General features: G+C 32.7%; 1 protein-coding gene across 6 annotated transcripts in view; it reads left to right on the top strand.

Annotated features, from left to right (window-relative positions):
* The window catches only part of LOC139528823 (helicase domino-like), a 79,149-nt gene that overhangs the window by 18,487 nt on the left and 43,659 nt on the right, over positions 1-17,003 (top strand). For 3 of the 6 annotated variants that reach the window (XM_071325035.1, XM_071325034.1, XM_071325039.1), the window contains 8 exons: positions 1,612-1,682; positions 3,524-3,661; positions 4,197-4,458; positions 5,081-5,181; positions 5,585-5,683; positions 8,655-8,832; positions 10,107-10,243; positions 14,378-14,488. In XM_071325035.1, the coding sequence (XP_071181136.1) occupies positions 1,612-1,682; positions 3,524-3,661; positions 4,197-4,458; positions 5,081-5,181; positions 5,585-5,683; positions 8,655-8,832; positions 10,107-10,243; positions 14,378-14,488 (1,097 nt within the window). The remainder of the gene's footprint in view (positions 1-1,611; positions 1,683-3,523; positions 3,662-4,196; positions 4,459-5,080; positions 5,182-5,584; positions 5,684-8,654; positions 8,833-10,106; positions 10,244-14,377; positions 14,489-17,003) is intronic. The other 3 variants (XM_071325038.1, XM_071325037.1, XM_071325036.1) reach the window with 3 other exon arrangements.

The raw sequence follows: 17,003 nt of genomic DNA, 5'->3' as shown, positions 1-17,003 counted from the left end.
GTTAGGTATACTACCCTCCTTACAGAGTTAGGTTAGGTATACTACCCTCCTTACAGAGTAGTCTATTCTTACAGACAGATAGACTGGTTATCTTTCAGACGGGTCTACTCTTCTTTAAGGAGGGTAGTTTACCTAAATTTATGACTTACAAAGCAAGCAAGTTGACCAAATATATTGCCTTTACCTACACATTCAAGGTAGTTTGCTGTAAAGGCAACCATGTGCTTACTTGTGATTGAATTGCACCAGGAAACTTAAATGTTTCCATGAAAATCAAGAACATTGAAAAAAATATTATATAATTCAATCAATTGAGTACTGTTAATTCAGAAAATATTGTGTGCATTTATTATTGTGATTTTGTCATTTTAGACTAAAATGCAATTTTAATTTTTATACGACCCCAAAAATTTTTGGGATCGTATAATGGTATGATGTCGTCGTCGTCCGAAGACACATTGGTTTCCGGGTAATAACTTTAGGTTAAGTGAATAGATCTTCGTGAAATTTTTTCAGAAGGGTTCAAAACCACAAAAGGAAGTTTGGGATTGATTTTGGGGATGATGGTCCCAACGGATTAGGAACTATTAGGGGCCCAAAACAAGCATTTTTCTAGTTTCAGGATAATAACTTGTGTAGAAGTATTTCAATTGTCTGAAATCATTCCGCAATGTTTAAAACCACAAGTAGAAGGTTTGGATTCATTTTTGGGGTTATGGGGCCAAAGTTTAGGGATTAAGGGCCAAAAAGGGGTCAAAACGAGCATTTTTCTAGTTTCAAGGCAATAACTTATGTGTAATTGTATGGATCTCTCTGAAATTGTACCACAATGTACCATATAACAAAGGGAAGGCTGGGATTAAGTTTTGGGTTAATTGCCCAAAATATGTAGGAATTAGGGGCCAAAAAAGAAACATGTTTCTAGTTTCCAAACAATCATGACAATAACTTGTGTTTAAGTGTATGGATCTCTCTGAAATTGTACTACAAGGTTCAATACTGCAATGGAAAGCATGGGATCAAGTTTAAGGTTTATTGCTCCAAGGGGGTTTCAAAAAGTTGGGGGGGGGGGGGGGGGTTTGTTTACCATTTTTTGAAGGGCTCTTTTTTTTCAAAATTTTTCAAATTTAGAATTTTGAAAAATTTCAAGAAGAAATCTTCAATTGCACAGTATTGTGCAATAGATTTGTTAGATCTTTGACCACATTAATTTTGTAACAAAAACCTATATTATGTCAAAAATTTGATCACAATCCAAATTCAGACAGAATCAAGCTTGAATATTGTGACCAAATTTGCCCGAACTGTTCAGGGTTCAACCACTGGGGTCGTATAAAGCTGCGACCTGCGGAGCACCTGGTTGAGATATTGAGAAAACATGTTTAATTCATATACCAAATTTCAAAATGTGAGTTTAAATTATTGCGATACAACCCTGTCGCATTTTTCATAATGATAAAAACATCGCAATAATTTCTGAATTTACGGTATTCTTGACAGTTCAAATTATATAGTACAATATTTACTGATAAGATTGTCCATTCATAGTGGGAATACACTTGCTGGTAAATAATGAACTGAAATCATAGTAAGAGATGTTTATTTATACAGATGAGTTTAAACCAGAGGTTGAGGAATCAGATGATGAAGAAACAATAGAGAAAGAAGAAGAAATGGATGAGGTAAACAATTAACTGATCTATGTGTAGCATTTTGAGGCTTGTATATAAGCAAATCTCCAGTTCAAAACATTTTTGCTGCACCTATTTCTTCTTTGATGTTATTTCTATATCATTTTATTGCAATATTACAATAAACAGAATTTCAAAATTGCATCTGCCTTTTTCGTCATAATATTTAAAAATTGACAAAGAGACAACTCTTCACAAGAGATTTTTTTACACAGAAAGGAAAGTCTGATTGCCAGTTAGAAAAAAATTCACAGAAAATTTAGTACTTTTATTTTTCTGGAATTGCCATTTCATATTCTTACTATGAGATAGTCTTGAAGTTGTGATAATTATGGAGTCAAGAGTCACCAGATATGTAGATTGTTGCCACTTTGGTGCTAGTGATTTCCTACAATAAATCATGGCTTTATGCACTGAGTTCTTGCTTTATCAGAGATACTTGGTTACCTTAGCTTTGGACAGTACTTTATTGCATCCAGAATTGTAAAATAATATTTCTTTAATCCTGTCAGAATTATTAGAATGACTTATCTGAAGACTCTGCTTCAGAAATGCTCATTATGATTTAATGATTTTATCATGTTGTAAAAATAAGTGGAAATTATACCTAGTCCTTTCAAAAAGTTTGTACGTTATTGTAAAGTGGCCAGCTAACAGTGATTTTCCAACCCTTTTATTTCGGTCCGAATTGGGTCCCTGTCCCAAAGAGAAATATGCTCTTTTTTCCCAATTTTCAGCTCTAAAATTCCCAATTGTATATAGACATCATTGTGAAATTTTGTTGGTGTTGTAATGTGGTATTTTGTTTACAAATCTCTTGAATCTTGTTTGCAATTCTTGCAGTTTTAACTTAGGCCTAAACAAAAAAGATATGTGTTTCCGGTGTAACATCATTTTGAAAAATAGGGTCGGTAGGTCGGGAATTCTTTTTTTTTTTTTTTTTTTTTTTTTTTTTTGAACATCGTAAATGAAATCCGGAAAATTATCATGGTTTTTTAGTCCGGATCCGTAATTAGTTTCAAAAACCGGAAGTGTGCCATTTGCAATGTTTTTGAAGCACCTGCTGTGCAAATTTCTTGGATTTTAACCTATTTCGAATACCTTTTGACATTAATAAAATGTTTTACTGGCTTTCTATGCTAGTAGAAGCAAGAGAGAAAAAATATTATGTCATCTATCAGAAGCCTGTGTCAAAAACGGGGTCGGTTGATACAATTTTTTTTTTTTTTTTTTTGAAGATCCAATAAAAAAGTTAGGGTTGGGGCTAAAAAACAGGGTCGGTCGGGTTACCGGAAACATCGATCTTTTTTTTCTCGGCCTTATTCTTTCTCAGAATGCAAGATTTTGCACCAAATTTTTCAAAAAAATTCTGGAAACCATGTCCCAAAACCCCAATCCAAGTTGTACACAGCTGATGCTGAGTACCATCACTATAAATGAACTAATATATTTCCTTGTTTTCAAAATTCTGATAGGGAACATACTTTATATTATTGTAACAATAAACCAATTTTTGAGACGTTTCAGCCATTGGAAACATTGGTTTATTGTTAAAACTAATATATTTCCCCCAAAATCAAACATTTCGCGAACTTTTATTCCCAATTGTATGGGCTCTGGGCCCCCTCCCCTAAACACTAGGAAAATCACTGGCTAAAGCCTGTCTCTGGGTGTGGGATTTTCATGTTGTGTTGAAGAAGCATTGGTGGCCTTGTGTTGTTGTCTGCTCTTTGTTCGAGTTGTTGTCATTCTCCTCTATTATCAATTTTATTAGAATTGAAGTGTATTAAAATTGCACTACAGATTTTCTATCCTGTATTTTGTTATTTCAGTCATCAACAAAAGATGAGCTTGAAGCATTACAGAAGGAAAGTGAGGTACCCTTAGAAGATCTGCTGAAGACTTTGCCATCAGACATTTTAGAAAAACCAGCAAGTTTACCTGATGAAGATGAGCTAGAGGAGGCTGAGGTAAGATAGATAAGCTATGTTGGTTTTGTACAAAAGTAACAAAACAGGGAATCTTTATATCACTTTGTTATACATGAAATATATTTTTGCTGAACATCAAGCGGTCAACCCATTAATCAGCATCAATGTGAAAGACTAGCATCCACACATTTTAAGTTAAATTTTGGAAGTACCACTGTACCAAGGATGTGTATTATTGAAATAACAGGAAGGAATAAAAAGAAATAATGTGATATGATTTCCAATTAGACATCTTTCCACAAGACATCAAATGACACAGAAATTGACAGCTGTAGGTCACTACAGCCTTCAACATTGAGCAAATCCATCACCACATAGTTGCCTATAAAAGGCCCTGACATCACAAATGCAAAACAATTCAAAGGAGAAAACTAATAGCCTAATTCATGTACAAAAAAATGAACGAAAAACAAATATGTAACGCAGAAACAAATGACAACCTAGATAGTCTTGATAATTCTAATGTACAAGTAGCAAATTTGAAACATCATTAAATGAGTTTTGTTTATAACAGGATGATGGTAAAGATGAAGAGTTTACAGGAAAGGAAGAAGATGAGGCAGACAAGGAAGAAACAATAGCTGAACAAGAGAAACACGAGAAGAAGACAGACTATAGTAATGAATTAAAAGATCTCGAGGATGAGGGTGATTTACCTATGGACGAGTTGTATAAGAAATATGCTGCTGCTTATGATAGTGACTTTGAGTATGATGAACCAAGTGATGAGGAAGGAGATGATGAAACAGACGAAGAAGAAGAGGAAGAGTCAGAAGGTAAATAAAGGCAACAGTAGTATACTGGTGTTAAAAAGTTGTAAATTGGTTGAGAGAAAAACAATTTGGGTTGCAAACTATAACAGAGGGGGAAAAGGAACAGTGAAGTGCAGCAAAAAGCAAAACCTACAGATATAGAAACGAAGTATTTGATAACAAATGCCATATTCCTGACTCGTTGCAGAGCATTTAAACAAAAATATTTGATGCTATTAGATTTAGTTGTTGTAAAAAAAAAAAACACTGCAGTGAATTTGAATTTATTTGTTGGTATCAATGTAATGATATGGTTAGCAAAATATTACTGTAAAACCTTACATAAATTTAATGAGCTTGGTACCTTTATAATGCTAACATATCTTAGAATTAACTCATAATTATGGAGTCAAGAGTCACCAGATGTGTAGATTGTTGCCACTTTGGTGCTAGTGATTTCCTACATTAAATCCTGGCTTTATGCACTGAGTTCTTGCTTTATCAGAGATACTTGGTTACCGTAGCTTTGGACAGTTCAGCATTGAAAATATTTCAGAAATTTTTTTGTATATAAGGTTACTTTATCTATCATCTGTTTTTTTGCTTTAAATCATGCATGTAAAAGAATTTTCTCTTTCTATTTCAGAAGAAGAAGAGGAGGAGGAGGAGGAGGAAGAAGACGAAGTTGATGTAGAAGAGGATGTTGGTTTGGAATCATTGATGGAACAAGATAAAGAACCAGTCAAGGTTAGATAGGAATAATGAACATTACATGATAGAATCATCCCTTTCTCACATTCATGATAGAAATGTTTCTATGATGGGTACCAAGGAGGGGTAAAGCAAAGGTCTATTTAAAACGCTTCATTGATCTGTTCAGTGATATTGAAGTGTCCTGTCATAGACAACAGTTACAAAATAAGAGTCAAGTAAACACTAGAAAATATTGGGGTTTTTTTAAGTTCTAATTGGATTAGTTATTGAGGATATATTTAGAAACACAAGTCTTGAAATTTGTTTCTACCTTTTGCTCCAATGAAATGAAATGTGCTATTAAATTTCGATTTCTTTTGTAATATCTAAATCCAGTACTAAACTGTTCCTTCAACGAATATTTCATGTTTTATATATTACCATATGATTCTTTCAGGAAGAATTTGATCCCACCGGACCAGGCAAAGAGCTGACAGATATTGCTGCTGAAGCTGCAAGTCTACAACCTAAAGGCTACACATTGGACTCTACTAGTGTAAGGATAATCTTAATAGTATTTATGGCACGTCTATCAGTAATGTCAGATTTATAGACATTTGACTTCACCAGTATTAGGACAATCTTACTAATACTTAATGGCACCTCTATCTGTAATGTCAGTTCATCCTTTGTTTGAATTGATTTGTATTAGTGCCACAGAATAATCTTCTTTCAATTGCTCTGAATGCTTTTGTAGTAGGGCATTCAAATCTCACGAAAGATACATTAACATAAATGTATATATTATAAATGATCGGAGTTTTTAACATATAGGGCAAAGGTTATCAAGGACACTATTCACTAATTAAACTGATCATCATGGACTTGAGAACAGAAAGTGGTGATACTGTAAACCTATTTATTTTGAATATCAAGAATAATAACTCAAAAATTAATCTTTTGCAAACATGTAGAACTTTGATCCTCCGTTATAATATAAATGTTGATTGTTGCTAAGTCAGCCAGAAAGGGATAAGCACAATAAAATATTAAAGACGGTTTACTTGTAAATCATTTATTCATACTAGAATTCACTACCAATGAAGGATGAACCTGGTGTTTTCAAGTAAATTTTGATTATTGGTTTGTTCCACTTCTTGAGTGTTCTAGTGAAAACAAAACTAAACAGTCTTCAGTGATCAATTAATTTTTATACGACCGCAAAATTTGAAAAAAAATTTCGTCGTATATTGCTATCACGTTGGCGGCGGCGGCGGCGGAGTCCGAATACTTTTAGTTTTCGCACTCTAACTTTAGTAAAAGTGAATAGAAATCTATGAAATTTTAACACAAGGTTTATGACCACAAAAGGAAGGTTGGGATTGATTTTGGGAGTTTTGGTCCCAACATTTTAGGAATTAGGGGCCAAAAAGGGCCCAAATAAGCATTATTCTTGGTTTTCGCACAATAACTTTAGTTTAGGTAAATAGAAATCAATGAAATTTAAACACAATGTTTATGACCACAAAAGGAAGGTTGGTATTGATTTTGGGAGTTTAGGTCCCAACAGTTTAGGAATTAGGGGCCAAAAAGGGACCCAAATAAGCATTTTTCTTGGTTTTCGCACCATAACTTTAGTATAAGTAAATAGAAATCTATGAAATTTAAACACAAGGTTTATGACCATAAAAGGAAGGTTGGTATAGATTTTGGGAGTTTTGGTCCCAACAGTTTAGGAATAAAGAGCCCAAAGGGTCCAAAATTAAACTTTGTTTGATTTCATCAAAAATTGAATAATTGGGGTTCTTTGATATGCCGAATCTAACTGTGTATGTAGATTCTTAATTTTTGGTCCCGTTTTCAAATCGGTCTACATTAAGGTCCAAAGGGTCCAAAATTAAACTTAGTTTGATTTTAACAAAAATTGAATCCTTGGGGTTCTTTCATATGCTGAATCTAAAAATGTACTTAGATTTTTTATTATTGGCCCAGTTTTCAAGTTGGTCCAAATCGGGGTCCAAAATTAAACTTTGTTTGATTTCATCAAAAATTGAATAATTGAGGTTCTTTGATATGCCAAATCTAAATGTGTATGTAGATTCTTAATTTTTGGTCCCGTTTTAAAATTGGTCTACATTAAAGTCCAAAGGGTCCAAAATTAATTTAAGTTTGATTTTAACAAAAATTGAATTCTTGGGCCTCTTTGATTTGCTGAATCTAAACATGTACTTAGATTTTTGATTATGGGCCCAGTTTTCAAGTTGGTCCAAATCAGGATCCAAAATTATTATATTAAGTATTCAGCAATAGCAAGAAATTTTCAATTGCACAGTATTCAGCAATAGCAAGAAATCTTCAATTGCACAGTATTGTGCAATAGCAAGAAATCTTCAATTGCACAGTATTGTGCAATAGCAAATATTTTCAATTGCACAGTATTGCACAATAGCAAGAAATATCTAATTGCACAATATTGTGCAATAGCAAGAAATTCCAATTGGATTTCAATTGGAGTTATCTTTCTTTGTCCAGAATAGTAGTTGAATCAACTTAAATCATTGTTTTATACAATATACAATGTATATTCACTTTTACTACCAACTGATAGATTAAAACAATCTTTACCATTCAGTGATAACAAGCACTTTTAATACATTTTAATATTTTATGATGTATTTAAATGAGTAGTTATTGTTGCAAACTTCATTAGAAATTTGAATTGAGATCAGTTTTGAAATAAGGGAAAGGGGGATGTGAAAAAAAAATTTGGGGGTCAATTTTTTTCATTTCAGATTTCATAAATAAAAAGAAAATTTCTTCAAACATTTTTTTGAGAGGATTAATATTCAACAGCATAGTGAATTGCTCAAAGGCAAAAATTTTTTTTTAAGTTCATTAGACCACATTCATTTTGTGTCAGAAAGCTATGCTGTGTCAACTATTTAATCACAATCCAAATTTAGAGCTGAATCCAGCTTGAATGTTGTGTCCATACTTGCCCCAACCGTTCAGGGTTCAACCTCTGCGGTCGTATAAAGCTGCGCCCTGCGGAGCATCTGGTTAAGATTTTATGAAATATAACAGGACCTGTGTCACTATGGTATTTATACAGTGATATACCTATTGATATTAGTATTAGAGTGATCTATAATACTTAATGGCACTTCTATCAGTTTGTCAGTTCATCTTTTGTTTGAATTGATTTGTATTAGTGCCACAGAATAATCTTCTTTCAATTGCTCTGAATGCTTTTGTAGTAGGGCATTCAAATCTCACGAAAGATACATTAACACACAGTGGCAGATGCAGAAATTTTCATATGTGGGGGCCCACTGACTGACATAAGAGGGGCCAGATCCAGTCACACTTCAGTGATTCCCTATATAAGCAACCATTTTTTTTCCCAAAAAGGGGGGGCCCAGGCCCCCCCCTAAATCCGCCTATGACACAAATGTATATATTTATTTATTATTCTCTAAATCACTTTAGCACAATGTTTTGATTGTGAAATATTTGACTTACAATAGGTGAAGACAACAATTCCATTCCTGTTAAAGCACACCATGAGAGAGTATCAACATGTAGGACTGGACTGGTTAGCTACCATGTACGAGAAAAGGTTAAATGGTATTCTGGCTGACGAAATGGGTCTGGGCAAGACGATCCAAACAATAGCACTTCTGGCTCATCTGGCTTGTGAAAAAGGTAACTGATGGGGCTGTCTGAAGGCACTTACTTTATCCCATTAATATTTTAAATGTATATATAACAGGTCTTCAGCAGGTTTTCAGAGTGACCAATCAAAGGAGTAGGGGCAATAAGGCCCTTATTTGGCCCAAAAATTACTGCAAATTTAAAAGTTATCTTACATATTTTTAAATTACTGAAAAGTATCTCAGGTAGAAGGTATTCAGAAAAACAAAATAATTTTGGACATTGAACAAGTTACCATGGCAACAAATCATGACTTAATTTGCATATTTTGTAAAATTTTGTGATTTTCCTTGTTTTTCATCAAATTTTTAAGTATATTTTCGATTGGAAAAGTATGTGCGCACCCAAGAAACAACTTTATATTTGGTGAGATTTTGTCAATAGTAATAATAAAGCTTCAGTTAAATTATTTTGTTGTTTCTTGGCTGCGCACGATGTCTCCACAACAGAAATAAAGATAGAAAACTGCATAAATTCTGAATTTTCTTCGTTTTTGTGAAAACAGTACATATTATGACGTAATTGTGACGTCATCACATAAGAATCTTAATGTCTTTCATTTATATTTCTTGACCCTATGCATTTCTAAAGATTATGTGCCAATTTGAAAAAGTTATCAAACTTTTTATTTTCTTGGGCCAAAACTAGGCCTTAATGCCCCTACTCCTTTATTAGATGTGTTGGGAGTTGACCACCATATAAACGTTTCAGGAAAAGCGTGAACTTCTTGTTATATGCTTTTGTAACAAAATCATTTAAAAAAAAATGCAATTATTTTTGTACTATAAAAAAATTGGGCTGAACATTTATACATTAGGTACAATTTGAATTTTAAGTATATAATGCCATATTACTTTTAGAATTTGGAATGGAAGGAAATTATTAAAACTTGTAGAAATTCTATAGTAAATGTATAAACTAAATTGTTTGCATCTAAATTTTCGAGATTATAAGGCGAAATATTGGTAAATGTTTCGTAAGAGAAGTCTCGTACAGAAACCACTAACATCATCCATCAGATGCAGTATACTGTATTAGATCAGCAATGTTAGTTACAATTTTAACAAAGATTTAGGAGAGCATAGAGTTTGTAACAGTTTCAGTTATCTACAGACTTTACTTCACAGCAATTTCAGTTTTACTGATCTTTGCACAGCATTTGATATAAACTATATTTTCAGTGATGGCTACTAATTCAATGAACCTAGGTCTCATTTAATTTCCAGTGCCCGTTGAACATACTTAAATATTCACTTCATTTTCAGTGATTTGGGGACCTCATTTGATTGTTGTACCAACAAGCGTTATGTTGAATTGGGAACTTGAATTGAAGAAATGGTGTCCTGCTTTTAAGATATTAACTTACTATGGAACACAGAAAGAAAGAAAACTGAAGAGACAGGTAATGATATTTTATCAAATAACAATTCCAAATGTGCTTGAATTTCCAAAAAAATAATAGCTTAAAGGGGCACTAGCTACGATATATATAAAAAAATAAAGTATGATTTTTTTTTATATCAATCATTAATCAAATTGGAATAATGAAATAATAATTTGCTTTTAGCTATCAATTTCCTTTAATTTTGTTGAAATAAGCGATTAAACATAATTTTTGACTGATTCACTTGCAAGTGAAAACGTCATCATCATTCTAACCGGTATTCATGTGAACTTCAAGTTAACCCCTAGCTAGAGATTGACAACGCATGCATTGTACGTGTACTGGTTATTTAAAGAAAAAGAATGTCAACAATGAAAGTGAAACTATGGTAAATCATTTGATTACTAATTCGATGCACATAAAATCATTTTTATACGACCGCAAATTTTGAAAAAATTTTCGTCGTATATTGCTATCACGTTGGCGTCTGCGTCGTCGTCGTCGTCGTCCGGCGTCCGAATACTTTTAGTTTTCGCACTCTAACTTTAGTAAAAGTGAATGGAAATCTATGAAATTTTAACACAAGGTTTATGACCACAAAAGGAAGGTTGGTATTGATTTTGGGAGTTTTGGTCCCAACATTTTAGGAATTAGGGGCCAAAAAGGGCCCAAATAAGCATTTTCTTGGTTTTCGCACTATAACTTTAGTTTAAGTTAATAGAAATCTATGAAATTTTGACACAAGGTTTATGACCACAAAAGAACGGTTGGGATTGATTTTGGGAGTTTTGGTCTCAACAGTTTAGGAATTAGGGGCCAAAAAAGGGCCCAAATAAGCATTATTCTTGGTTTTCGCACAATAACATTAGTTTAAGTAAATAGAAATCAATGAAATTTAAACACAATGTTAATGACTACAAAAGGAAGGTTGGTATTGATTTTGGGAGTTAAGGTCCGAACAGTTTAGGAATTAGGGGCCAAAAAGGGACCCAAATAAGCATTTTTCTTGGTTTTCGCACCATAACATTAGTATAAGTAAATAAAATTCTATGAAATTTAAACACAAGGTTTATGACCATAAAAGAAAGGTTGGGTTTGATTTTGGGAGTTTTGGTCCCAACATAATAAGGGGCCCAAAGGGTCCAAAATTAAACTTTTGTTTGATTTCATCAAAATTGAATAATTGGGGTTCTTTGATATGCTGAATCTAACTGTCATGACTGTGTATGTAGATTCTTAACTTTTGGTCCCGTTTTCAAATTGGTCTACATTAAGGTCCAAAGGGTCCAAAATTAAACTTAGTTTGATTTTGACAAAAAATGAATCAGTTAGGTTCTTTGATATGCTGAATCTAAAAATGTACTTAGATTCTTGATTATTGGCCCAGTTTTCAAGTTGGTCCAAATCGGGGTCCAAAATTAAACTTTGTTTGATTTCATCATAAATTGAATAAATGGGGTTCTTTGATATTCCAAATCTAACTGTGTATGTAGATTCTTCATTTTTGGTCCTGTTTTCAAATTGGTCTACACTAAAGTCCAAAGGGTCCAAAATTAAATTAAGTTTGATTTTAACAAAAATTGAAATCTTGAAGTTCTTTGATATGCTGAATCCAAAAATGTACTTAGATTTTTTATTATGGGCCCAGTTTTCAAGTTGGTCCAAATCAGGATCTAAAATTATTATATTAAGTATTGTGTAATAGCAAGTCTTTTCAATTGCACAGTATTGCGCAATGGCAAGAAATATCTAATTGCACAATATTGTGAAATATCAAAATTTTTTTTAATTAGAGTTATCTTTCTTTGTCCAGAATAGTAAGCAAGAAATATCTAATTGCAAAATATTGTGCAATAGCAAGATTTTTTTTTAATTGGAGTTATCTTTCTTTGTCCAGAATCAACTTAAATCTTTGTTATATACAATATACAATGTATATTCACTTTTTACTACCAACTGATAAATTAAAATAATCTTTACCATTCAGTGATAACAAGCAGTTTTTTTTACATCTTAATATTTTATGATGTATTTAAATGAGTAGTTATTGTTGCAAACTCCATTAGAAATTTTAATTGAGATTAGTTTTGGAATAAGGGAAAGGGGGATGTGATTAAAAAAATTGGGTTCAATTTTTCTCATTTGAAATTTCATAAATAAAAAAGAAAATTTCTTTAAACATTTTTTTGAGAGGATTAATATTCAACAGCATAGTGAATTGCTCTAAGAGAAACAAAAATTTTAAGTTCATTAGAACACATTCATTCTGTGTCAGAAACCTATGCTGTGTCAACTATTTAATCACAATCCAAATTTAGAGCTGAATCCAGCTTGAATGTTGTGTCCATACTTGCCTTAACCGTTCAGGGTTCAACCTCTGCGGTCGTATAAAGCTACGCCCTGCGGAGCATCTGGTTATATGGTTAAAAACAATGAGAATCATCTATTTTTAATCTATAAAATAAAATCAAACAGACCTATACAAATGCAATTGCACGTGTTGGTTTAATCTATTCGTATCTTTATTTTTGTTTACATCGCTTATATGGTCATCCGAGGTCAAATCGATAGTTAATTAGATGGCGTCTGGACTAAAATACACACGAAACGAACCTATATATTATCTACCTCATGCTCTGTAAACTGTTTATTTTAGACTTTTGATAGTTTGGATAAATGTTTTACATTGTTATAAACCAAATATGAGAACTTGAGTCAAATCGGTTACAATGAATTTGACAGCTAGTGCCCCTTTAATACATTTCTGGATTGATCTTCTTACCTTTCCTTAAAGATAGAACCAGGATCCATCTGGTAAAGTTGTTAGAGGTCTGTCTATTAGTTAAAAGGGAGTTACTAATTTAGACTAAATCCCTTGCTCACTCTCATGAAAGATAATATATCTTTTGTGAATTTTGACAGGGATATATTAACTTTAATCTGTTTAAAACGCATTGATCATCTTAAATATGGACAATGTGTCCTGTCACAGATTACATTTCAATTTTAAAACTTTAGGCTATTTATCATATGTTGGACACTATGTTTAGTATGCTTGAGCCTTAGATCAAATTACAGTTACAGTTAAAATAATATAGCATGCAAATCAAGAGGTTATATGCCTATAGATATGGGAAGATGTGGTATGGGTGCCAATGAGGCAACTCTCCATCTAAGTCACAATTTATTATAGTTAACCATTATAGGTCAAGGAACCGTCTTCAACACAGTGCTTTGGCTCACACCAAACAGCAAGCTATAAAGGGCCCAAAATAATTACTAGTGTAAAACCATTCAAACAGGAAAACCAATGGTCTAATCTATTTAAAAAAACAAGAAACACTTGCAAACGACAACTACTGAACATCATATTCCTGACTAGCTTGCAAACTTTGTTTGGTTTTTATACCCCCGCTTTAAAAAAGAGGGGGGTTTACTGTTTTACCTCTGTCTGTCCATCAGTCCGTCCCATGAAACTTTCGTCACATTTTTCTCAGGAACTACAATACATGGATTTCTGAAATTTGGTTTCAGGGTTTAACTATTAAGTCAGCTATACCGTGTGATGCGTTTTCAGATTGATCACTCGACAACTTCCTGTTTACCTAACACTTGCATTTTTTTACACTATTAATATTATCCACTTGCGGCGGGGGTATCATCAGTGAGCAGTAGCTCGCAGTTTCACTTGTTTGCTGAGACTTGAGCAACTAAAGAAAAAAATTATACCTTCACTATATGTTTTCAAAACTTAAAAAGGATTTTAAACCTTAACACTGAATTCAGTAAAACGCCATTGTTCCTTTTAAAAACTTGTAAATTCAGGTATATTTTCTGATTGACTGTTTTAAGGTATACACATTATTATTATAAATCGAGATTATAAGGCGAAATATTGGTAAATGTTTCGTAAGAGAAGTCTCGTACATAAACCACTAACATCATCCATCAGATGCAGAATACTGTATTAGATCAGCAATGTTAGTTACATTTATTATTAATTTAATTGTGTTTAGGTTAACTCTCGCAAAGGAGAGAGATGATATTGCTCTTGCTGCAATAAAATTTTTATGTTTCTACTTTTAATATGTGAAAATAAATATTTACAAGCAAAAAAGAAGTTATTCAACAAAAATGTTCTTCTGCTTTCAGGGTTGGACCAAAACCAATGCATTCCATGTTTGTATAACATCTTACAAATTGGTCATTCAGGATCACCAGGCTTTCAGGAGGAAGAAGTGGAAATATCTTATTTTAGATGAGGTTGGTAATAGACTGGTCTTCAGTGTACTGTAAATTCAGTAAATTATTGAGAAAATTGTGACAGGCTTATTATCACAATAATTAGAACTCATTTTGAATTTTTTTTTTTTTTATGATTTAAAGGGGATTTTTATTAATATCCCAAAAATTAAAATCATATTTAGTCTAAATTGACAAATCGCAACAATAATTGCATGCAACAATTTTTGAATTAATAGTACATTGTATACAAAAGTACCCATATTAAATTGCAGTCATTTTCAGGGAAAAACAGCTTTAACCCTTTCAACGCTATACACGGCATATGCCGCGATGACGTACGACGTTCGCCACTGCTATTCGCGGCATATGCCGCGATGAAAAAGGATTTTTCATTAGGACTCTTAAACCATTCGGTTTTCATTCGGGTTCTCTCTAATTTTTCCTCGTTTGAATCTAGGATATGCAAGGTCTCTTTTGCGCTTGAAATCCCGACAATTTTTATAGTAAAATCATGCAGTAGAAGGAAAATAGAAGGAAAATAAAAACAAATATTTTGACAAATGCAAATGGCGGAAATCGGAAACGAAGCTGTAAATATGGAAAAATTTCAGCATTTCCTTGGCGAAACTAACAACGAGGATTAGTTAAAAGGTTTCTTGTTATCTCAATGTGTTTATTACATTAAATTCGTGTGGGAAATATGATTTGATCGATCATTACGAGACGTAGAAAAAGGGGGGAAAACGGAGGTTGACTGAAATTTTTTAGGACGGAGCTATTTATTTGTGCCACGATTACATAAAACGTTATGTATGGTACAAAACGCTACGGAATCGGGCAACTGGTGTCTTCTTTACAATATGGCAGATAAAACAACAAAATAAATGAAGACTAAAAGTAGTTTTTATTCAAAATTCAACACAAATGTAATAAATTACACCTTTTACCTGTTAATTACCTGAAAACGCAGGTAATCTGACAAAAATTTCAGTAAAATAATTGCCTAACATTACAGTTCATGCTCTCCTGAGCATTTTTCATGCAATGACTTTCTCTGTATCTCATATAATAAAAAAGATACAGCAGTCTGAAAAGGAAAATACTGTTCTAATGAATGAACTAAAAAAAAATGCAGCAGCAGCAGCCATTTTTCATTTTTTTTGTGTAGCGTTGAAAGGGTTAAGATGCACATTATTATTCTAATAAATCGAGATTATAAGGCGAAATATTGGTAAATGTTTCGTAAGAGAAGTCTCGTACAGAAACCACTAACATCATCCATCAGATGCAGAATACTGTATCAGATCAGCAATGTTAGTTACAAAATATTCGTTTTATTGCTAACTAGTACTTGTGCTCATGATTGATAACGGAAGCCCTTTACTTTTGTCCTTCAATTGATCATGTTAAAAAAAAAAAGGGTTACTTTAGACATCCCTGTTTACTTATTCTGTGATGGCTCCCATTACTTTTCCCTTTTGACAAATGTTTGTGACTTTCATTAAAAATTGCTCGGAACCAAGGGAAGCCACTTTGAAAATAGAAGCAATTTTAGTGAGCTGATATATTTCAACTTGGAACAACGTACATGTATTACATTGTTTATTTGAATTTCCTATGTTCCTTGAATTTTGAATGGAATAGCATTATTGCAAAAGTGTGGCATCAAAGTAAAGAGTATGTAAGTATGTGAAGGTTTTGTTTTTCAAATGCTTGAATATACAACAGTTGTATATACTACATGTACTGTTTAGGTTATTGCAAGTAATAAAATCCCTTTCTCACAAACCATTCTGGAACAAGTTTCCTAATTGGGTACCAAGAGAGGGTATACCAAAGTACTATTTAAAACGCTTCATTTGTCCAGTTCAGTGGTATTGAAGTGTCCTGTCATAGTAGACATGCATAGTGCTTGCTCACAGATGCTGTGTATTAAATTAAGCAAAACCACAACAGTAAGGATCATTATAACAGTGTGTGGTAATTTGAAAATGGTCCATCAAAGATGCATACAACAAACTTTAATTTTATTCAATTAAAAACCTCGAAACTAACTTTTCATTAAAAAGAATATGATTGATTCAAAATCATTCTCTGGAAGCTAGATGTGATACTTTTTCTGTCAAAAAACATGTGTAAAACCCATTCAACCATTGAAGTTCCACCTTCTGAATGGTACCAAGAAAGACTGTTTATTCAATCTTTTCATTGGCCATTATATAATCTTCTAGATTGGAAACCAAGAGAGGTAATGAAAAGAACTATTTTATAAATGTTTAAATTGATATTTTAATACCAGCTTCTTGACTCGAAATAAATGTATTCCTTTAAATAATCTCAAAAATTTACTGAGGGTGAAACTAGTATAGTTACTTGGACAAATACTATTCCTTTCTCACAACCAACCAGGAACCAGTTTCTAAATTGGGTACCAAGAGAGGGTATAGAAAGGTACTATTTAAAACGCTTCATTTGTCCAGTTCAGTGATATTGAAGTGTCCTGTCATAGTAGACACCTACAGCATATTAAGCA

The sequence above is a fragment of the Mytilus edulis genome, chromosome 6 (genome assembly GCF_963676685.1).
Source record: "Mytilus edulis chromosome 6, xbMytEdul2.2, whole genome shotgun sequence".
Lineage (NCBI taxonomy): Eukaryota > Metazoa > Mollusca > Bivalvia > Mytilida > Mytilidae > Mytilus > Mytilus edulis.
Note: the sequence above shows the minus strand (reverse complement) of the source record. Positions and strands in the feature narration are given on the sequence as shown.